Here is a 20,381-nt window from a genome sequence, read left to right as displayed (position 1 = left end):
AATTGAGTCATATTTCAAAAATATTGCAAATGACACACACACACACACACACACACACACACACACACACACACACACACACACACACACACACACACACACACACACACACACACACACACACACACACACACACGGCACATACTAAATATTTTGATGAATGTACTGTCAACATATCTCACCAATGTCAAAAATGATCATGGCGTAAATTAATATTGCTACTGGAATTGACTTCTCCATTTTTTCTTTTAAATTGGCGTTTGCGCTTGGGTCATTATGATACACATAATAATTAGTTGGCTATTTTCTCTATCCGGCAGTGAATGAAAAAAATGAATTGTACAGAGGCCTAGTACAATTGAAGTAAATGTTTTCCAGGTAAATAATATATGTGTATTTTTTAAGGCTTTTTTTTTTAGTTGTAATATTTGAAGTAATACAGTTTTCCAATGTTTATATTTTCCCACGTCTTAGACCAGTGATTCCCAACATTTTGACTTGCGTACCCCCAAACCTTTTTGTCATACCATGAGTTTTCCCCTCACTCGTGTTGACGATTCTCCAAAATGTAACACAAACTATCATTAAATGAAGAAAACAATTTGTTTAACATCTTATTTCTTTCTTAACTCTAATTAAACATAAAAATAAATATATTGCCTTGAAAATAAGTAAAATACATTTTACATAGATTACTGCATTTAAATATACCTCATTTACCACGAAAAAATGGAGATCATTGAACAGTTCCCCTTTAAAGAATAATATTCAGACCCACTGTAGCAGTTTTACTTTCTTTTCATCAGTCATCAAAGCTTCAATGTGTCACTCGAATTGATACGTGGCCGTTGTAATTTTGGCGCAGGAAATCATTAAATGCTCCCATGTACCTCCTGAAATGAACTCCCGTACCCCTATGGGTTCGCCTACCCCTGGCCTACACTGACCTATGACTGTAGCGCGTTTCACCTTTTCACTTGCATTGCACAACAAGATTCAGACACCCCCCCAATTTCTTCTTGATTTCACTCATTCACTGGTCAACGTGAATGCCATGGATTTCAACCATTCTGTTGGAAGCATACAGTAGCAAAACGGATGGCAATGGTGGATGAAGAGTTAAGTGCAGTGACATGATATTTTGTGCCGTCTTCCTCTCTGAAGTCATGTTTGTGCCTAGAATGTAGATGGGACTTGAGATTCACACAAAAAGCTGCTGCAGCTTTTTTGTCCTTCGCGCTTCACCGTTATCTCAAACATTGCTCAGCCCTGAGAGCCGGAGCTGGAATGAGGGATTGGCCCTGAGTTTTGTGAGGAAGAAGCTCGACCCATCATTTCCTGGCCCCACTGACGGTGGCTGGATTCCTGCAGGCCTCGTCCCGTTGTTTCAATTGGCAGTGCGCAAGATGCGATGGCGGCGAGGAGACAGCAGCAGCAGTACACCGAGAGAGCCAAATACACAGATGACTCCAACAGCACCTGCAAGAGAAACCAAAAGAGTCACTTTGCATTCCACTTTCTTAGTTAAGTGCCAAATGTACCTGTGCAACAAAAGGTGTGATGAGGGCACCAACTCGAGCCATCCCACTGCTTGTTCCCAAACCCAAAGCCCTGGTTGCAGTTGGATACACCTGTAGAACATAAAAGACTGTGAAGGTCCTACTAATTCTCTTTCTTTATGACTGCTGTCTTGATTTGATTCAAGATACATCTATTCACCGCAGAGTCACTGTGAATACTAACCTCTGGAGTATATACGTAAGCAACCTGAAATCCTCCAGCAATGAAAGCTCTGGCAATAAAAATCAGCACTGTCATGGAAACTCTGCAACAAAACAAGAAGCCACGCCGGCTTTATGACAATGACTTAACTTGATTAAAAACAGGACAATATCGAGAACAAGGTTCTCCTTTTACCTCCCCACACAACCATAGAGTGGAATGATGCACATGGAGAAGACAAAAAAACACAAGGCCATGGTCTTCCTTCTTCCTAAGCGGTCGATCGCCCACAAAGTCACCAACAGTCCTGTGGAACAGGAACCCATAAAGTCAAGATACAAAAAACAGAGATACATTGTAGGTGGTCAATTTTAATATCTTTCAATGTGTGATAGAGTAAAAAAAAAAAACAAGTCTAGAAAAATATGTACAATTTTAGTCCGTTTCAATTTTACCCGGGAATTCCGATAAGGTTGTCCACAAAAGGTCTTTGTAGTCATCGCTGTTCAAATATTTACACTCCAAGTTGCATTTGCTCTCCATTTTATTACCTTTGCGCTCTAGGGGGAAAAGCACAACACAGGTTAGAATTCTAGTTTGGATCAGTTCAAGTGTCTGTGGTTTTATGCTAACTCCCCAAGAACCGAAAATAACAACAAAAAAATAATCGTATATAGCGCAATAACTCACTTCCGCATGCCCCTCCCTCCTGAAAGAGTTCTGTGGTGAGCAACACAAGGCCGTAATATGAGAAGGCGTTTGCAAACCTGAAGACAAGAGACACAACAATCTGAATATGAAGCTAAATACGTATAATAGAAAGAATGGAATGACATTTTTCTTTCCTCCATTTACCAAATAAACCACAGAAGGACTGTTGTCCAGCGGAATTGTGATGAGAACAAGTCCCGAAACTTTCCACGATCCTCCTGATTAAAAAAAACAGAAATCAAGAGACTGACATCAATCACAAGTCATAGTGCAAAAAAAGTGGAATTAGATTTGGAGCGTTGCAGAAAGTGATATACTTGTTTGGCTGCAATGAGTTTTCCCAGCGGCATGGGTACTCCATTCTCCATGGCAATTCGTTTCAAAGTCGCCAGAGCTTTTTCTTGATTCCCCGTCAACACATCGTATCGAGCACTTTCAGGTAGCCACTGCCGCCCAAGTGAAGAGATTCATCAATCAACAAAGCTTCTTAATGAACATGTATGAGACGCATCTGACACTTTGGTGACAGAAATTTGAGTAGACTTTAGACCAGGTAAAACTAGGTCTAAGTTGTGGTGCAGGTGGTGTAACATAATTTTGAAAGTCTCTGTGCCTACTCCTAAATTTATACTCACAAAACAAAAGATGGCAAAGATGAAAAGAGGGATGGTAGAGAGGCCGAGAAGCCAGCGCCAGCCCAGAGAAGGCATCACTAGAATTGCAAGGAGGACCTCAAACACCGTGCCCAGAGCCCAGAATATCTGTTGGGATGAAATAATCACCACAGAATAAAACGTCCAGCTGCAAATGATCTGTACTGGACAGATGAAGAGAGATGAGCTTGACAGTACAAACCTCAATAAGCAATATACACGTTGCTCTGGACTTCATGGGAAGAAATTCAGCATAGAGTGTGACCCTAAGAAATAGAAAACACACACTGTTAATTTGAAGTCTTGCTCTGTAGGTCGTACAAAACGGATGGACGAGGGATACGCACGACTGCGGGGCTCCACCGATGCCAAAGCCAACCAGAGCACGGAGGAAGAGGATCCAAGCATAGATGGGTGCAAAAGCACTCATAATACCATAGAACATTGTCCACAACACACTCATTGTCAGACCCTGTGTGTAAAACGCAAAAATAAGATAACAGTACGTATATCAGCATTTTGGCAAAAGCTTGATGTTTGCATTCAAAGTACTGTGAACATTAATTTTTGGCGCCTTGCTCAGCGGCACCTCAACAGTTATCATGAACCTGTTTAGCAAACAGTTAAATCATTTAACTAAATAAATTTAAAATTAAATAAATTGAAATAAACAGGTGAATTATTTTTTATCCACAGACCTGACTCCCTCCTATTCCAAAGAGTAAGCCCTTACAGATGAGCTACTATCACCCCCATTTTGGTCGGAAAATGTATTTAATCCGCTTCAACAAAAGAAAACAACCGTAAACACGGAGCTCCTCAAGAAAACAAGCCAGTCAAAAAGGCTTAGAATGAAGCTATCAAGCTATCAGCAACCCGTCAACACAAACAATATTCATCATCATCATTTTCACTCATGAATAAGTGATTCATGCTACAGAAAACGTACTTACCGTCTTCCTTCCGTATTTGTCAGATATGTTTCCCCAAAGAGAGGAGCTGATCATCATTCCAATAAACACCGCCTGTGGTAATTGAAAAAACATATGGGTCGAAAACTTCATTTATTTCAGGAGAGCAATTCAAAAAGGGAAACTCACATACTATGAACTGTATACTTTCTACACAGATTTACTTTGACGCATCAAATTCAACATTTCAAGAAATGATATGACCCCCGAAATAAACAAATAGATAAATGAATGAATGAATGAATGAATGAATGAATGAATGAATGAATAATATTTACCGATGTAAGAAATGCCACCTCCAGACTTGGAAGTCTCCATTCACAGTGAAGCTGTGGAGCTAAGATGCTTAGAATCATCATCTCCATTGCGTCTGCCATCTAAACACAATAATCAGGAGTTCAATGACAAAATATATCAAATATAACACTGTACATAAATATGTAATTCAGAGGTGTTGTAAGGAAATCCTCACCCAGGACAGACCAGTGAGGATGGAAAGCTTCCACTGGAAGGTTCCAAAGCCAATTGCCTCCACGGCATCCTCAACCATGAATGTGTCTAAAAGTTAAATAGCTTGTAAATATACAGTGGGAACACAACACATCTTGCTTATAAAATTCCAGAGATAAAATCCAATGACGTCCCATCATACTGCCTACCATCAGTTGGGTTGGCAAACTCCCGAGGGACAAGAGCTCCATCTGCGAGGGCCACAGGCTCCACCTCTTTTGGCTCTGCCACTCGCACTGCTGCAAAAGGCTCTCGACTTTCACCATCTTCCTCCGAGCGCGTGCTCTCACCGGTGTGACGGAAGCGAATGACACTAAAAATGAAATATGAAATCTGTAAATCAGCCTAAACGGGGAAGCCCAGACGAGGGGATGTCCTGATGGGGGGGGGGGGGATCCCAGGCCAGCTGGGAGACAATGTCTCTCCAGCATGTCCTGGGATTCTACGCATTGGGATCTCTTCAAAATGAGTGTCATTTGATTTACTGGTGACCCAGTCCAGGGTGTACCCAGCCTAAGTCAGTGGGAATGAGCTAGAGACCCTTGTGAAGACAACAAACGCAAAATGAATGTTGATTCTATATAAGAGTTATGTGGCTGTCATACCAGTTCCACACAACTGCATTTTGATTGAAAAACCAATATTTTGCATAACCCAATTATTATGCCATAGTGTCAATTTTTGGCAAAGACAAAATATTAAAATCTTGTGATCGTACATAATCACTTATAAAGTATATAATGGCAGGGGGCATCAACATGCTGGCAATATATAAGTTCATTTCAAAATGTAAACATATACAGAGATTTACAAAGCATTGCATCTTGATATTCATTCGCCCATTGCAATCATTGCTTTTAACGTGATTAACTTTATGTATTTGACATTACAACATTACATGATTATCATACAGCACAGAAAAAGTACAGTAAAACAGTAAAAAAAAAAAGAAAAATCTCAAAATGAAATAACACCAATTTTATCTGCCATCACTAATCTTGCAAGAATACCATTGGCATCAGCACCATGTATTTTTGCCACCTCCTTATTGTGGATTTAAGCGATTGTTATTTGTGTAAGTGACACAAAAAGAGATGGTATACGCTTTATAAGATCAGAGTAGTTAGCATACCTATGACTAATTACAACCCAGTATTACTTTCAAGTACCACTGGCGAGTAGGCTGTCATTAAGGAATCAATTAAGTGTTAAGGTAGATAAGTCATCATTGTCTAAATCAGAGCAGACCGGCCTCCTACAGACAAACGACACGCCAAAACGACGACGCGGCTTCAGAATGCTACATGATTTTGACGATTTCCCCCAGCACTATCTCCTGGTAGTCTGAATGTGTTGACATCGGTTTGCATCACATGACGCTGGCGCTTTAATACAATGTGAGCTAGCTGTGTTGTGTCGCGAGCTGGCCGTACAAACAAATGACACACTGATAAATTAGATGCTAAAGAAAATGACAAATGTTTTAACTCACGGCAATTGTCTCAGCTGGAATAGATCATCGTCCATTTTGGTGTTTATATTCTGACGCTCCGTATGCCCTCATCGCCATACATGATCACGACGAGCTGCGATTTCAGCACTGAGGAGAGCGACCCACTGATGGCCAATGAGAAGCCACGATACACAGACAGGGCAAACACTGGACGAGTTTAAATGACAACGAAGTAGATTATAATAAATCCCTGAATATATCATTGTTTATATTTCAGATAGCTTCTATCTTTCATTTAATAGAACTTGATCACAAGAAAATGTAGGAAAAAATAATGGTAGACAAACACAGTTCATTTTAAAAAATATATATATAGTAAATTACAATCTAATACTTTAACGAGAAGACTCGATAATGAAGGTGGTCAAATATAACGTGAATTTATGGGTCGGAACTTTTTTACAGTGAACACATTGGTACGCACTTTTTGTGGCTCCCCTCAAACAATGCCGATAAAGACAATAGTTCCGCAACAACAACAGCATGTTGTGGTGCGGACCAGAGAGCTCAGATAAGCTTGTCAGACAGTACCTGGGCACCGGACCAAGCGCCAGGTAAAGTATTCTCCTTGAAAGACACCACATTAAGCTCCTTATCGTTAATGGTTCACTTGGTCAAAATAGAAGCGGGTCATGACACCGCCATGCGTCGCGCTCAGCTGACAAACAAGACAGACAAGCAAGCGACCGGTTTAATGCCCTTGTTACTAATCCTTAGCGAAGAAACACCTACCAGTGCAATGTATCAGAAATCTGTTAATATTGGACTTCTGTGAATTTAAGACTGCACATCACGGAAAGATAAACTCGGTGTTACTGGTAAGTTAGCACACATGCTAATGCTAGCATAATTACACATACAAATGGCTGGCGTCTTCCTGTAAACGCATGCTGGATTTATGAAATTTCCGCCAGTGATTTGGTTGAGGCAGGAAGCAACATGCGGACTTTGTCGATGAACGATCATTTTTCAACATGGTTGCAAAGGTAAAGTCAGTGATTGCACTGTTTTGTCTGTACTTGCAGGAAAGACATTAAGGAAATGGTTTCTACACGACGCAATTAACGACATTCACCTTTAAGGGGCGTGCGAAAGGACCTTTTAAAAACTACACTGAATATAAGAATACAATTTAACACATAAACACACTTTATGGAATAATGTATACTAGTTCTGCGCAGTATTCCAACCAGTCCCTCCTCTCTTTGCAGCAATAAGAGCGTGCTCTCCTTGTGTCTGAATAATCCTGACCAGCTCAAATACATTGTGCTGTATTGCCTGTAATTGCCGTGTGTCGAGAGATAATTGAACTACATTCCTTATATCCTGTCTTCATTAGAAACAAGATGCTCAAAAACTGGGGTGTCATTGGTGGTGTTGCAGCAGCCATTGCAGCTGGTGTCTACGTTTTGTGGGGCCCAATCACAGAGCGAAAAAAGAGAAAGAGAGGTGAGAATTGATACGCAATGCCCGCCGTGTAGTGTTCTAACAGTGAGCCGTGTTTTCTTCCAGGCATGGTTCCTGGTCTGTTGAACTTGGGCAACACTTGCTTCCTGAACTCTTTGCTTCAAGGTCTGGCAGCATGCCCGTCGTTCATCCGGTGGCTGGAAAGGTTTTCCAACTCACCCGCCATCCAGTCGCACAAAGAAAACAAATTGTCCACAACACTTCTCCAGCTTCTCAAAGGTTATAAAGCAATGTGGGAGGTGTAAAAGCAAAGCCTCCTTGACACGGGGTTACAGTTCCAAATGTAGACGGGAGGGTTGTTTCTGTTTTGACAGCTCTGTCTAATAATGAGCCTGGAGATGAAGATGTGCTGGATGCAGGATCCTTGCTGGATGTTCTCAGACTGTACCGGTGGCACATCAGTTCATTTGAAGAGCAGGTTGGTCTTTGTTTGTTTTTTCTATTTGTGGAAGTTGGTTTGTTTTATTGTTATTACTCTTATTAGGATGCCCATGAACTCTTTCATGTTCTAACATCATCTCTCGAAGAGGAGAGGGACCACCAGCCGAAAGTAACTCCATTGTTTGATATGCAGTCTCTTGAGGTAAGCAATCGTTTTCCAACTTTGAATGTTAGAAGATTTTGAAACACATCACCTGTGTGTTAATGCATCTAGGATTTGTGAACAGATTTTTGCGCAGTTGTTTTCCTTTCAACACAAACTATTTTTTTATGAAATACAGCGTACATTCAGAAGGTATACCATGTTAAGAATTAATGAATAAATCTCTGTCTTTTTTGCACAGAGTCTTCCCAATCAAGATGAGAGAACAAAGACTTGCAGAAGTCGAGGTAAAAAAGGGAACTTTGACTTAGTCTTAGATCAGAGCGCATACATCGTCAAAATAATTTTTTCTCTTCCTTTTTGCAGCCCCTCTGCACCCAATTCCAAACCCTTGGAAGTTCCAGCATCCTTTCCATGGCCGTTTAACGAGTAACATGTTGTGCAAGCGCTGTGAGCATCAGGTAAGTTTATTTTACGTGAAAACACAAAGGTGGGAGCTGTTTTTGGATGGTAGTGAAGAGCTTAACTTATTTCCATTGTTCGAACTCAATACGCCTTGCATCCTCCTCATACAGAATGTTTTATTTTTCAGAGTCCGGTGCGATATGATTCCTTTGAAAGCCTTTCATTATCAATCCCTTTGCCTCAGTGGGTAAGCAGAATCGAACCTACCGAAATGTAAATGTTGCTTTAATGTGATGACTACAGTATTTGTGTTTAGGGTCGACCGGTCTCTCTGGATCAGTGTCTACAGCATTTCATCTCCTCCGAGACTATCAAGGAAGTGGAGTGTGAAAATTGCACCCAGGTGACTACTCAAAGGAATTTCCTTGGATGATGCATGGAACTAAAAGGCTTATCTTTTTCTTTTCCTTTTTTAGCTTCAATGTGGGACCAGAATTAATGGACAGCTTCTGGAAAGTCAGCGGACAACGTTTGTAAAGCAGCTTAAATTGGGAAAGGTAATCTGCATTTTTTGATGAATTTTGAAGAGTGGTTGACTTTGGGCAAAACCAAAATTGCTTGGCAACATTTTCCACCCACAAAGTACGAGCTCTATTGTTTATTCTTGCAATAATTTATTCCCTTTCTTTTTCAGCTGCCCCAGTGCCTTTGCATCCATCTGCAAAGACTCACATGGTCCAGCGAAGGAACCCCAATTAAACGACAAGAGCACGTTCAGTTCACGGAGTATCTATGTATGGACCGCTACAAACACAATGCCTCCATACAGACGAGTTTGCGCGCTAAATGTGCAAGGAAGCACCAAAAGGGAGGAAATTCCAGCAAGAATGCGGAAAGGCCTACTGCGAATGGCACAGGTATGGGTTGGTCATCATCAAGCCCGTTTCTATTGTCACATGCATTCATAATTTATTATTATGTGCTCTGCAGACGCAGAGCATCATAACAACAACAAACCCTTTGCAAATGGAAACTGTTCATCTGTCTGTTTACATTCTACTTGCGGGACCACTCAGCTCGGCCTTACATATGACTACCGGTAAGCTGCCTTGACTACGGGAATATCCAGTGGAACCTAAATCCACTTGTTTGGAATTTGATATTAGAATTAGAAATCAAAGTTGACCATAATCTTACTGCTTAAAATGTGAGTCAGCTTACATCACTGCAACCTTAAAGGCTATGCAGGTTTTAATATTGAAAATAATTCATCTTTATTGATGAAATGAAGGTAAATGTCTTTGTGCAGATTGTATGCTAAATGGAAGTAGTTCATATCGTTAAACTGCAGAGTGTACGTATGTTTACGGCCTCAGTTGTAATCATTGAATCAAAAATAAAATGTGAAGGTCTGAGCTTTCTCTTTCTCAATCCATATGGAAGTTTGAGTTCTATAAATCTCCCCATCTTTCAGCGATCCTAAACACAATCTTTATCTCCTTTCCGCCAGATCCAACGAGTACCTTTTCCAACTCACGGCTGTGCTGGTTCACCATGGTGACATGCACTCAGGGCATTTTGTAACATACCGACGCAGCCCTTCCCCGCCTTGCAGTTCCTCGCCGTATACCTCTCAGTGGCTCTGGGTGTCCGACGACTCGGTTCGCAAAGCCAGCCTGCACGAGGCGCTCTCCTCCAACGCCTATATGCTCTTCTACGAGAGAGTCCAGAAGCAGAGCGCCCCGTCGCATTCGCAGGAGTAAGTGCTGGCTCAAAGGCTAAATTCATTCTGCTGCCTTTCCAGTCACACTCACACAAATGGATGCGCCCAATTCTAGCACGGTTGATGGAGTTGACAAGAGCATCATTTGACTGTAGGGTATTTTGTGTGTGTGTGCGCGGATCACGCAACAACTTGCCGTCATGGGATGTTGCTGCTTTATCCAAAGTGGGAGATTCCAGTTCCAAAGACTGTGGACATGACTTCAAGTATTTGGTTTGTAAAGGAAACTAACTGGGAAATGTGATAGTACAGTACATTCCTGGTTCGAATTTGAATACGTTCATGTATGACAAATTTACTCTTGATGTTTTAAGAACTCAATTTGAATGAAGGTTGGAACTCGATCAGAATTTGATGATTCTGACTCCATGACTCTAATGGAAATCATTCCCGGTGATTTTGCAATGTATGTAGACATCTTGTGTAAATTATGCGTAGTTATTTGGATCTGTTTGTTATTGTCGTAAATAATGACTATTTTCATACTATAGCTGCGCATTTGAAGTTAAAGTGCCATGTTGTGTGAAATTTTTAATATGAAGCCATATGTGTGTGTGACAATTGTTTTACTCTGTAAATATTTGAAGGATTATTTGGTGGCCAAATTCAACTTTGTCACAAGAGGAGCTGTAACAGATAAGTCCAAATAGTGGCTTCTCTTCAAGTTATCCTCAATATTTTTTTAACCCTATTACTTGTAACTGCCACTTTCCTTCCAAACCAGTTGAGAAGCAAGGATGTGGAGCAGATGCCTATTGTTAATATTTACAATTTGCACTTTAGTACAATATATTTGTGTGAAATGTTTGTGTGCAATCTCTAAAACTGTTTTCTGATATTAAAAAAAAAAAAGAATAAAGTAAATGTTGTAGTTTTATGTGCAAGGTACGGCTATTTACAGACAAACCTCTGACACGATTCCTGCAATCAGAAGATTGCTGTAACTTGTGCGCCTGTCAACAAGAACATCGTTCCTTGTATGAAGCGTGAAGGAGCCTTAGCCCTGTTCTGGGGCTGCTTTGCTTCATCCAGCACAGGAATGCTAGTATCTGTGCAGTATGCAATGAAATCTCAAGTACATTAAGGAATTGTTTTTCGCTCACCCTAATACCTTCTATTTTATTTGTTTGTTTTCCCCAACAATAAGTAAACACATTATTTTGTTCTATACACCACCCATTATATTTCACTTACAGTATCTTCAACAATTTTCTTTGTATCGTCCAGAGCTGAAATTAGTAAAGTATGTAGTAACGTAGAAGTCAAGGATGTGGCGATAGTGTCTAGTATTTCCTGGTGGACACAATACGTCTAAATGTGAGGTTAATGCGAGGTAGGAGGACTTTCCTTCGAACGGGAAGACTGTGATACCAGAAAGTGTTGGTCGGCGAGTTCATGAGGAGCAGGCTTCCGTGGGCCAGCACCAGCTTGACAGGCTCGATGTGCCGACTGCTTTGTTTACCTCGAGCATCCCTGTGGCGGAAAATGAAATCTCGTGCAGCGCCGAGCGAGACTGAGGCAATGGGAGACTGAGGATCTAGCTCCTTCTCGTCATCCCGATGCTCACCCATGTGATCCTGGCCATCTTTGTACCTGGAGAAGACAACAGTTAGTTCAATTGAGTATCAAATCCATTGTAGCCAATACTTGTTATATTTTCTACCTGTTGATCAGGACAAAATTGAATGTATGTCCTGTTATTTTGGTGACAGAATCCCGAATATAATCCAGGGTGGGAGTCCATGGGCAGGCTAAACGTGCCACTCCAGAATAAGTGTACATCAATCCTGCATCTCCATATGTCGCCTGTTTCCTGGGTATATCGTACACCTTTCCAAACACTTGCACCTTTGCTTCTTCCCCTGGAATATAAAGCCAGAACGTGTCACTCAGCCACTCCTTACCTTTAGAATACGATTCCTCTCACCTGTTGAGTAGACCACCTCCTCCTCTAGTTTTTGGAAAAGGTGGTCAGCTTCCTGCTTGGTGAAAAGCAAAGCATAGTCACAGTCCAGACCTTCTGATTCTACTTTTTGCCAGGGAACAGGATCTGAGAAGTCATCTTCCTCAGCATCCACTGATTGTTCCTTCACTTCAATTCGTTCTAGTTTGAGCTTCTTGGGTGGACTTGTTATCTCGGTGTCATCAGGGCATGGTTGTTTCTGCATAAACTTCTCCATTTCATTTATTTGAAGACTGACAGCATCTGTACACATAAGATATATGATTGTCTTTGTGGCACTTGTCTGCATTGTCCATGTAGATAAGACTTTCCGTTTGTTTGAGAGCCCCTGTCGTAATCCGAGGTGCCATGCATATTGTAAAAAAGCCCCCAAACACTGTTAAATTTAGCATGAACGTGTTGCAAACATAAGCTGGTCGTGAACGCCCCACAGCGCGTTTCGTCACTTCCGTGGCGCGAAACTTTCTTTCATTCCGGGAGTTGACACCGCAGCATCATTTCCACGTTGCTTTATTTTTCTTATTTCAATTATATATATATAGTCGTTGGTCGGGAACTTATCGCCGAAGCAAAAACATGATTGGGCGGAAAACTATTAATTCATATTTCAGGCCGACCTCCAAAAAGATGTCTTGCAAAGTTTCAACTGAACCGGAGCGGATTGCTAAAGGCTCGGTGAGCGTTATGTTATTTTTGTACGCACGCTTTGGTGGCCATTAAGGGTGACTTTTATTTTTTTAAAACGCACATGTGCAAGTAGCTCCAGCGACGCGTGTTTGAACGAGCTGCCGTTTTCTTCAAGCAGCAGCAGCGACAACTACGCGGCATTCAAAAGCACCACTCCCGTTTTGCATCGTTCATAACTCACGTGAACATGTTTGCACCGCGCTGCCGACGGGTTTGTCAGGTCGTTTGCTTCCGTGTTCACTACTTCTCACCTGCTTGGTGTTTTGCACACTTTACTCCAACCATGCAGAAGAAGCGCAAGTTCTCGGCGGTTGATCCGGAGCCCTCCAACCCACCGTCGGCTTTCCTGTCTCAAGAGCAGATGGACATGATCGCCCGTAATAAGGCGGCGGCGTTGAAGAAGCTCTATTCGTCTAAGACTCCTCACGGGTTTGGAGAGAGTTGGCAAAAGGCGCTGGCTGCTGAGTTTGTGAAACCTTACTTTAAACAAGTGAGTGGGCCACCTTTGATTCTGTCAGAGATGGCGCTACAACGGGGCTAGGGGGTGCTGCAGCACCTTCAGCAATCTGTGTAGTCCCACTTAAAACCACCTTTCAATATTTGCAATGATATTGTAAAATATTACTTAAAAAAAACAACATATTTATACTTAACTAGGCAAAATGGGAAGTCTGGCAGCAAGAAGTCCAGCTTCCCTCCTGTTGCACAACTGTTTACAGATACTTTAATATGTACTCAAATTTTCTAGATAAAGATAATATATTTGGTATTTTGTGTGTTATTTTATTAAATTCAAACAGCAGCTAAACTGCGAGGTGAGGCAGACAGTACAGCACAGCAACAAGATTTACCATTGGCAGAAAATTGGTAGACAAAATAAACTTGTCAAGTTTTTGAGAAAAATGATGCAAATAAACATTTCTCCTTGAAGCCAAGAAGTTTGAGACCTAGATTTGCACCCCTTTCATCTCCTCAGTTGCTGCAGTTTGTCAACAATGAGAGGAAACATCACACTGTGTACCCACCTGCTGAGCATGTCTTCACCTGGACCCAGATGTGTGAACTTCGTGATGTGAGTTTCCTATTGCTCCACTTGCACAAATTATCTTCAACTAATCACATATGTCCATGATCACAGCTTTTCCATTTCTTAATTACAATAAATCTAAAATGAAGTTAACCACCCCCCCCTAAAAAAAAAAGGCCAAAGAAAAATATTTGATCTGCAAATTACTTACAAATTGACTCAGGAGGAATCTGAGCCTGTTTAATAGTCATTCATATATTTATGATTGATTAATGAAATTTAATTTGAGATACCACTAATGATTTCTCATGGTACATGAGTGCCTTGTCACCTACATGTGAATATCTCTAAATAAATATACCAAGTAAAAAGAACTGCTGAAAGGGAGATTTGGTTCAGAATCACTGTAGTCTTTGCTCTTTTTTCTACCCTCAGGTTAAAGTGGTGATCCTCGGTCAGGACCCATACCATGGTCCAAACCAAGCCCACGGATTATGTTTCAGTGTCAAAAGACCAGTGCCTCCTCCTCCCAGGTCCTCTAAATTTGAAAGTATTCTGTTGACATCATTCGTATCCTTTTTATTTTGTGTTGTTTGTGTATATTTTTAGAACATGGTGCCATTGTTTTCCATCTGCTTTTAGTTTGGAGAACATGTACAAAGAGCTAGGGAGTGACATTGAAGGCTTCCAGCACCCAAAGCATGGAGATCTCAGTGGCTGGGCAAAACAAGGTTGGTTTTGAGTAATATATGTGCTGAAGAGTGCTGACGAGTCTTCTACTACCTTACAGGTGTGTTGTTGCTCAATGCCGTGTTGACCGTGCGAGCACACCAGGCCAACTCGCACAAAGACAAGGGTTGGGAGACATTCACCGACGCAGTTGTGCAGTGGCTCAGCAATAACCTGGAGGGCCTCGTATTCATTCTGTGGGGGGCCTATGCTCAGAAGAAGGGGGCCACAATTGACAAGGTGAGTGCATTTTTTTGCTTGGAATAATTCAGTGCGTGGAATACAAAAATAAGGATATTCCTTGTCTTCATAGAAACGTCACCACATCCTGAAGGCGGTGCATCCTTCTCCCCTGTCTGCTCATCGGGGATTCTTTGGCTGCAAACATTTTTCCAAAGCCAACGAGCTGCTGATAAAATCTGGAAAGTCCCCTGTTGACTGGAAGGCACTTTAAACTGTTGCACTTCTTTGCCCCCCACCCCCATCACCATGTTACACAACTACAAAGATTCCCCTTGTTAGCTTGTCTGCATTTTCAAAGTTATCCATAGATGTTATCTTTACACGAAAAATGCTGTTATGTTTTGTGGGAAGTTACTTTATCACCTTTTGTTGTGATACATATTTGGAGTTTTAGTGTTGCATAATGTTTGTACAGTTTTACTTTTTTTTTTCTACATTAAACATGTTACTGCTGCTAACGTTTGGTAACTTGTCTGGCTCACTTGTGTTATTGAAAAACTGGCGATGTTACTCAAAGAGCACTGTTAAATTGAGTAGTTTATCTTCAGCACATAGACTGATTAATCAGCTCATGGTATTTAGCCATTGAAGCACTTGGGAAAATGATTAAGAATATGAAACAATTGAGGGCCTGTTGAATGTCAACTGATGTGGAACATTGGTTTTTGTTTTCTAAATCACCAGTCAACCACAAGAGACCTTCTGCGCCGGGTAGCAAGAAAAGAATTTGGAGAGCTTCAAACAGTGGAAAAAGTGAAAGGATTAGACAAGAATCTACAACTTGCAAAACAATATCACAGTCCTACGCTACAAAAACAAAAAACAAAGCCCACCTTCAGTATTCTGTCGTGGCAGGCTTGCCAATGAGGCAGAATACTTCCGGCGTTGGGTGATGACGTTTAAGCCAGTTATGACGAGCCACTTTATCCGGAAGCGTTTGAAGAAGCTCCGCCCTCGCAAAGTTCGGGATATTGTTTATTGTTTAAATAATTTAAAATTCACGTGGCAGAAAACGTGACAATGCCTGTGCAAAGTGTGCCGCTTAGAGATGCGTCGATTCAGTATCGTTTACTTCATCAGTATCTATTTCTTCTGAAGAAATATCCCATTCTGACCAAATCTGTTACAAGGTTCGTAGTGAGTGGACTTTGACATGTTTGCTTTGCTGATGCTCTGCAGCCAGTTCTCAATGTCCTCAGTTGACAGACACCCGAGTTATCTCGATTTCCTTCATTTATCAATTTTTAATTGTTGCAGTGGCCACAAGTGTATCGACAGTTTTTCTTTAGCCAATGCGCTTCTATAAATTTCCTCCACCATATGGTGTAGAAGTACTGTAGACGTGCACACCAATGACTATTTACATTTAAATTTTGACACTCTTATTTTGCTGTGTGTAATTTTTTATTTTTTTTGTCGTTGATACTTTCAGTGGCATCCTCTCAGCCTTAGGAAATCTTCTTTCTCAGATTTTGGAGGCAAGAAAAAAGTCCAGAAGTAATGCTTCAGCCAAAGAGATTGACGCAGCTGGAGCTGCACGGTTTGCCATTTATGGGTGAGATATTTTTGTTTTTGCTTTTATTTTAACTTACTTTTTGACCAACTTGGATTTTTTTCTCATAGTAAAGCTACAGTGGATCTCTGGAGAAAGGCTACACCGCCAAACCAGACCGGATAAACTATTTATAATCATAATGAATAAACAAAACGATTTTCTTTTGAAAAAAGTAAACAACTGAAATAATGTGGTTGCACAAGTGTGCACACCCTTTAATTGGGGATGAAGATGTGTTCAGAATTATCCTAATACCAGCGTCTCCCAACTTCCCCAAAACATGCATGTTAGGTTATTGAAGACTATATAATTTGTCTATAGTTGTTCACGTTTTTGTATAATGAATCTACAAAATGTATAAATCGATGGACAAACTGTGACAAGCCATTATTTGAGCCTTTAAAAACTTTGATATTCATAAATTAGAAACCATTTGGTAACAGTCATTCTCTGGTTTGCTATTCCAGTTTGTTCATTACTGGACCAGTCAGTCATTACTTTTACCAGCTGATGGAGATGTGGATGCCAACAACTGATCAATACTGTGTCATCAAACGTCTCCTATTGGATCGCCTTGTTTTTGCCCCTGGATTCCTGATGATTTTCTACTTGGTGATGAACATCCTGGAGGTGGGTACCGATGATCACGCGAGACAATTATGAAAACCTAAATGTTTGTCCAATAATGAAAGTGTACTTAAACACCTTAGTTAGTTATGGTTGGTAAAACGAGGCTATTATTTTTTGTTTTATAAACATTAAATAAGTTTAAGGCGTCCACAATTGCACGTGTGAATTTTGGAAAATATCAACAACCAGTACAACAGCAAACACTCACCTACACTTGATTTAATTCATTCAAAAAGTATAAATAACCTTTTGATCTTTTTTTCAGGCAAAAGGGGCAGATGACTTTAAAAAAAAGATTACAGAAAGTTACTGGACTGCTTTGAAGATGAACTGGAAAGTTTGGACACCTTTCCAGTTCATCAACATCAATTTTGTGCCTGTTGAGGTATGTACAGTATGTCACTGGCATTCTGGCGGCAGTCACACCCTGACAGCAACCTCTGATGTGTTTTCACTTTCAGTTCCGAGTGCTATTTGCCAACATGATCGCCTTATTTTGGTACGCTTACCTTGCAACGGTGAGAAAATGAAACCTCCCCAAGGTTTCAACTGAGGAAATTGATCATCCCGACATGCTCCGGGATGATTGTGTGTGCCAGAAAACGGAGATTCTACTGCCAGCTGTCCAGCAGTTAACCGATGTGGACAATAACTAACACTTTACAATAACACTGTGATTTAATTTTTCATACTCGACAGATTTTGCAAGAGATCACAATAAGAGCACTTCATGTGATAATAATCACCATCACAGCATAATAGCTTTAGTGCTGAAAATACTATAAATAATGATAATGTACACAAAAAGGGATCTTGAGCTTTGGGTGAGATTTTGGGATCAACCTAAAATGCACTATAATAACATTGGTCAACAAATTTCAACATTTTTTAAGGTTTTCAAAATATAATAATCAAATTTAGTACTATTTGTGAAGGTTTATGATCAGCCACAGGTGGATTTCTTTTCTGAAAATGTCATAGTTATAAATTACAATGCATGATAAATTGCGCAAGCTCTTATGGTTCAAACTTAAAAAAAAAAAAAGAAAATAGGTCAAATACCTCATGTGCAATAATAAGACATTTTCTATGGTCAGCCTCTTGCTGTTGAGCAAGAGTGACCGAAATTTGTTGTTGACAAGCATCCTAAAATTTAAAGAATGTCAAAGAAAATTCACATGTAAAGGTTATAGTTCATCTTTGGTGCACTCTGCACTTTCAGCCTAAACCCTAATATCCCTAAAGTTTTGTGAATGTGTAACAAAAACAAACAAACAAGTGTTACTTTTTATTTGCCTCTGATGATTTGTGGTAAAAAATGTGCCAAATGTCTGCCAAATGTGAATGTAAGTATACTGAGATGTCTGATTTATGTGAAGCTCACTGCTTACATCTAAAATAATAAAGAAAATAATTAGACTCATTTGTGGACTCTTAAGAATACACACACCAGCTATGTTGATGTTTAAAGAAGTGGATGCAGTCAATCTGGCCTACTCATCAGCCTCCTCTTAGGTGAACTGCCAACTGAAAATATCAATGTCCTGAGAAAATGCATCGAAGCTAATGATGCAATTATTATGATGAAAAACAACTTCCTTGATGTCAGAATTCAGAGTGTTTCAACATGGCAGTCCGCTCTTCCCTCTTTGGTAAAGGAATATTTCCTATGGTAAAAGAAATACATTTTTGGTGGACTGGGAAGAATTAATCTATTCCAGCAGCACTATCTTTAAAGAAAGCAAAAGTTTGTTGGTGCAAATGTCTTACCTGGTGGTGCCACATAATATTCCTCCACTGTGTTTTTTGAGAGCTGCAGAAGTTCTTCTGCATGGTTGCCTTCTATTACTGCATCCTCCCTCAAGTATAAAGCCCTGGATGTGCAAGGAAGACACACAAACATGCTTCCTGTGTTGAAAAACTGGGACTGCCAGCCAACTATGTTATGACACAACGAGCAACGCACCTGTCCTCCAGAACCGAATCCATCGGCTCGACTCCTGAGGTGTCTACAACATGAAGCTCATCTGCAAATCTGATGGCCTTCTCCAAACAGGCCAGTCCCTCTTTGGTGCGGAAGTCCACCAAGGCCAAACGCTCAAGTTTGTCCACCAGGTCCTCTGCCACTTGAGTTGGCTGGAAAAAAAAAAAAAAACAATGACACTTTGATATGGGCTCTATGTGCATCTTTCATGCAAATATTCACTGCAAATTACCGGTGGCAGCTGGTCCTCTGGTATCGTCTCCCATGTTGCAGCTTCGGGCACCTTCAAACACAAGCAGGAAAGCGAAAGAGCACGTTGTTACCTGTAATCTGTTCTGCTATGTGTTGGGTGGGGGCTTCACGTTGATCCCGTCAATTTACCTTCGAGTTGTGTGGTAGAGAACTCAACTCACGTGTCCCATTAGCGACGTGACAGCAGCGAGAACATCTCCTTGCACAAAAGAAATCTGACAACGAGTTGCCTCTTTGAGAAGACTTAGCAGAAGTGACTTTCTGTGACACCCTGCGGCACATTCGCCCGAAAGCGACGCAAAACGTAGCCGTGTTTAGCATTGTTAGCTGTACAAAACTGAATTTAAGGGTTGTTAGGTGTTTTTCAATTACGCCAGGACTTTGGCGTTGAGAGCATAATACAAATAACAGACGACCTCCTTTCTTAAAGATGGGCTAGCAAGTCACAGATATTGAGATAAGATAAATACGAAAATAATCCGGTCAACTACAATTGTTTTGGTCCTGTGGATACCCACGCAGTACTGCTCTGCGCATGCGCAATGCACGACACAGCTGAATAACGAAGCAAGAATGTTACTTATTCGACAAATGCATTATCCAACAAGATTTAAAAAAAAAAAAAAAAAAAAAAGAAAAAACGATATACACTTATCCCTCTACTCAGTACAGTATAACACGTTTCGAATTTTATTTTGAGTAATTATTTGAGGCCGGTATACGACGTCACATATGCAAAATACAAAACGTTTCTTGAAGAAATTGATCACACTCCGCTCTGATCCAAGCCTACATTAGTTACCAAATGTACTCGCCATTGAAATCTCATACTCAATGTACGTTAGTTACCAAATGTACTTGCCATTGAAATCTCATACTTAATATATATTGTATATAAACAGACCGTGACCATAATGCAGCAGAGCCCGGATAGCTCAGTCGGTAGAGCATCAGACTTTTAATCTGAGGGTCCAGGGTTCAAGTCCCTGTTCGGGCGTAACTATTTTACCCTCGCGTGTCGGAATTACTTGC

At 40.7% G+C, this 20,381-nt stretch overlaps 6 protein-coding genes and 1 non-coding gene across 11 annotated transcripts; 4 read left to right on the top strand and 3 right to left on the bottom strand.

Moving 5' to 3' along the window:
• Positions 1 to 361: 361 nt before the first annotated feature.
• svopa (SV2 related protein a) lies at positions 362 to 6,348 on the bottom strand. The gene is made up of 16 exons (XM_037259774.1): positions 6,060 to 6,348; positions 4,717 to 4,880; positions 4,530 to 4,615; positions 4,336 to 4,434; positions 4,040 to 4,111; positions 3,434 to 3,558; positions 3,289 to 3,352; positions 3,069 to 3,194; positions 2,751 to 2,879; positions 2,578 to 2,651; positions 2,413 to 2,489; positions 2,178 to 2,282; positions 1,918 to 2,029; positions 1,744 to 1,825; positions 1,542 to 1,631; positions 362 to 1,479 (listed from the first exon to the last, which is right to left on the bottom strand). The coding sequence occupies exons 1-16, from the start codon at positions 6,092 to 6,094 to the stop codon at positions 1,264 to 1,266; spliced, it is 1,656 nt and encodes a 551-aa protein (XP_037115669.1). The 5' UTR covers positions 6,095 to 6,348; the 3' UTR covers positions 362 to 1,263.
• Positions 6,349 to 6,512: 164 nt separating this feature from the next.
• On the top strand, positions 6,513 to 11,163 carry usp30 (ubiquitin specific peptidase 30). 2 transcript variants are annotated; one of them, XM_037259776.1, is made up of 14 exons: positions 6,513 to 6,634; positions 7,420 to 7,529; positions 7,593 to 7,766; positions 7,862 to 7,965; positions 8,032 to 8,130; positions 8,333 to 8,378; positions 8,458 to 8,552; positions 8,684 to 8,743; positions 8,813 to 8,899; positions 8,973 to 9,053; positions 9,191 to 9,413; positions 9,487 to 9,595; positions 10,007 to 10,255; positions 10,335 to 11,163. In XM_037259776.1, the coding sequence occupies exons 1-14, from the start codon at positions 6,564 to 6,566 to the stop codon at positions 10,366 to 10,368; spliced, it is 1,542 nt and encodes a 513-aa protein (XP_037115671.1). In that variant the 5' UTR covers positions 6,513 to 6,563; the 3' UTR covers positions 10,369 to 11,163. The 2 variants fall into 2 exon arrangements, with proteins under 2 accessions (XP_037115671.1, XP_037115672.1); XM_037259777.1 differs by lacking the exon at positions 6,513 to 6,634 and adding an exon at positions 6,718 to 6,898.
• Positions 10,957 to 13,273, bottom strand: alkbh2 (alkB homolog 2, alpha-ketoglutarate dependent dioxygenase). 3 transcript variants are annotated; one of them, XR_005098901.1, is made up of 5 exons: positions 13,181 to 13,273; positions 12,207 to 12,485; positions 11,943 to 12,141; positions 11,512 to 11,872; positions 10,957 to 11,296 (listed from the first exon to the last, which is right to left on the bottom strand). XR_005098901.1 is itself a non-coding variant. In XM_037259782.1 (4 exons), exons 1-4 carry the CDS (start codon positions 13,212 to 13,214, stop codon positions 11,563 to 11,565), a joined length of 822 nt encoding a protein of 273 aa, XP_037115677.1. In that variant the 5' UTR covers positions 13,215 to 13,273; the 3' UTR covers positions 11,378 to 11,562. The 3 variants fall into 3 exon arrangements, 1 of the variants encoding a protein (XP_037115677.1); XR_005098902.1 differs by having other exon boundaries at positions 13,111 to 13,234; XM_037259782.1 differs by lacking the exon at positions 10,957 to 11,296 and having other exon boundaries at positions 11,378 to 11,872.
• Positions 12,711 to 15,391, top strand: unga (uracil DNA glycosylase a). Of its 2 annotated transcripts, XM_037259781.1 has the most exons (7): positions 12,711 to 12,917; positions 13,219 to 13,419; positions 13,906 to 14,001; positions 14,392 to 14,489; positions 14,599 to 14,687; positions 14,747 to 14,925; positions 14,999 to 15,391. In XM_037259781.1, exons 1-7 carry the CDS (start codon positions 12,819 to 12,821, stop codon positions 15,137 to 15,139), a joined length of 903 nt encoding a protein of 300 aa, XP_037115676.1. In that variant the 5' UTR covers positions 12,711 to 12,818; the 3' UTR covers positions 15,140 to 15,391. The 2 variants fall into 2 exon arrangements, with proteins under 2 accessions (XP_037115676.1, XP_037115675.1); XM_037259780.1 differs by lacking the exon at positions 12,711 to 12,917 and having other exon boundaries at positions 13,102 to 13,419.
• A 450-nt stretch (positions 15,392 to 15,841) lies between these two features.
• Positions 15,842 to 18,532, top strand: pxmp2 (peroxisomal membrane protein 2). The gene is made up of 5 exons (XM_037259784.1): positions 15,842 to 16,058; positions 16,361 to 16,483; positions 16,951 to 17,113; positions 17,379 to 17,498; positions 17,575 to 18,532. Exons 1-5 carry the CDS (start codon positions 15,949 to 15,951, stop codon positions 17,641 to 17,643), a joined length of 585 nt encoding a protein of 194 aa, XP_037115679.1. The 5' UTR covers positions 15,842 to 15,948; the 3' UTR covers positions 17,644 to 18,532.
• On the bottom strand, positions 17,773 to 19,901 carry gatc (glutamyl-tRNA amidotransferase subunit C). The gene is made up of 5 exons (XM_037259785.1): positions 19,479 to 19,901; positions 19,330 to 19,380; positions 19,080 to 19,249; positions 18,884 to 18,987; positions 17,773 to 18,780 (listed from the first exon to the last, which is right to left on the bottom strand). The coding sequence occupies exons 1-5, from the start codon at positions 19,668 to 19,670 to the stop codon at positions 18,719 to 18,721; spliced, it is 579 nt and encodes a 192-aa protein (XP_037115680.1). The 5' UTR covers positions 19,671 to 19,901; the 3' UTR covers positions 17,773 to 18,718.
• Positions 19,902 to 20,273: 372 nt separating this feature from the next.
• Positions 20,274 to 20,346, top strand: trnak-uuu. The gene has a single exon. It is a non-coding gene; the product is annotated as a tRNA-Lys (tRNA).
• Positions 20,347 to 20,381: the final 35 nt, after the last annotated feature.

This window comes from Syngnathus acus, chromosome 9 (assembly GCF_901709675.1).
Source record: "Syngnathus acus chromosome 9, fSynAcu1.2, whole genome shotgun sequence".
Taxonomy (NCBI): Eukaryota; Metazoa; Chordata; class Actinopteri; order Syngnathiformes; family Syngnathidae; genus Syngnathus; species Syngnathus acus.
The sequence above is the reverse complement of the archived record's forward strand: the minus strand, read 5'-3'. Positions and strand labels throughout refer to the sequence as shown.

Bases quoted from the DNA above. Each gene is read 5' to 3' on its own strand.
- usp30 (XM_037259776.1), top strand. From the start codon at position 6,564: ATGTTGTGGTGCGGACCAGAGAGCTCAGATAAGCTTGTCAGACAGTAC. The intron at 7,966-8,031 runs GTTGGTCTTTGT...TACTCTTATTAG, and splicing joins TCAGTTCATTTGAAGAGCAG to GATGCCCATGAACTCTTTCA. The intron at 8,131-8,332 runs GTAAGCAATCGT...TTTTTTGCACAG, and splicing joins TTGATATGCAGTCTCTTGAG to AGTCTTCCCAATCAAGATGA.
- svopa (XM_037259774.1), bottom strand. From the start codon at position 6,094: ATGGACGATGATCTATTCCAGCTGAGACAATTGCC. The intron at 4,112-4,335 runs GTAAATATTATT...CAATTACCACAG, and splicing joins AGGTGGCATTTCTTACATCG to GCGGTGTTTATTGGAATGAT. The intron at 3,559-4,039 runs GTAAGTACGTTT...TTTTACACACAG, and splicing joins ACAAATACGGAAGGAAGACG to GGTCTGACAATGAGTGTGTT.
- unga (XM_037259780.1), top strand. From the start codon at position 13,117: ATGTTTGCACCGCGCTGCCGACGGGTTTGTCAGGTCGTTTGCTTCCGT. The intron at 13,420-13,905 runs GTGAGTGGGCCA...TCATCTCCTCAG, and splicing joins TGAAACCTTACTTTAAACAA to TTGCTGCAGTTTGTCAACAA. The intron at 14,926-14,998 runs GTGAGTGCATTT...TTGTCTTCATAG, and splicing joins AGGGGGCCACAATTGACAAG to AAACGTCACCACATCCTGAA.
- gatc (XM_037259785.1), bottom strand. From the start codon at position 19,670: ATGCTAAACACGGCTACGTTTTGCGTCGCTTTCGGGCGAATGTGCCGC. The intron at 19,381-19,478 runs GTAAATTGACGG...TTGTGTTTGAAG, and splicing joins CTCTACCACACAACTCGAAG to GTGCCCGAAGCTGCAACATG. The intron at 18,988-19,079 runs GTGCGTTGCTCG...TTGCACATCCAG, and splicing joins GATTCGGTTCTGGAGGACAG to GGCTTTATACTTGAGGGAGG.
- alkbh2 (XM_037259782.1), bottom strand. From the start codon at position 13,214: ATGGTTGGAGTAAAGTGTGCAAAACACCAAGCAG. The intron at 12,486-13,180 runs GTGAGAAGTAGT...TTATGTGTACAG, and splicing joins GTGTGCAAAACACCAAGCAG to ATGCTGTCAGTCTTCAAATA. The intron at 11,873-11,942 runs GTAGAAAATATA...TGTCTTCTCCAG, and splicing joins AATTTTGTCCTGATCAACAG to GTACAAAGATGGCCAGGATC.
- pxmp2 (XM_037259784.1), top strand. From the start codon at position 15,949: ATGCCTGTGCAAAGTGTGCCGCTTAGAGATGCGTCGATTCAGTATCGT. The intron at 16,059-16,360 runs GTTCGTAGTGAG...TGATACTTTCAG, and splicing joins CTGACCAAATCTGTTACAAG to TGGCATCCTCTCAGCCTTAG. The intron at 17,499-17,574 runs GTATGTACAGTA...TTTCACTTTCAG, and splicing joins TCAATTTTGTGCCTGTTGAG to TTCCGAGTGCTATTTGCCAA.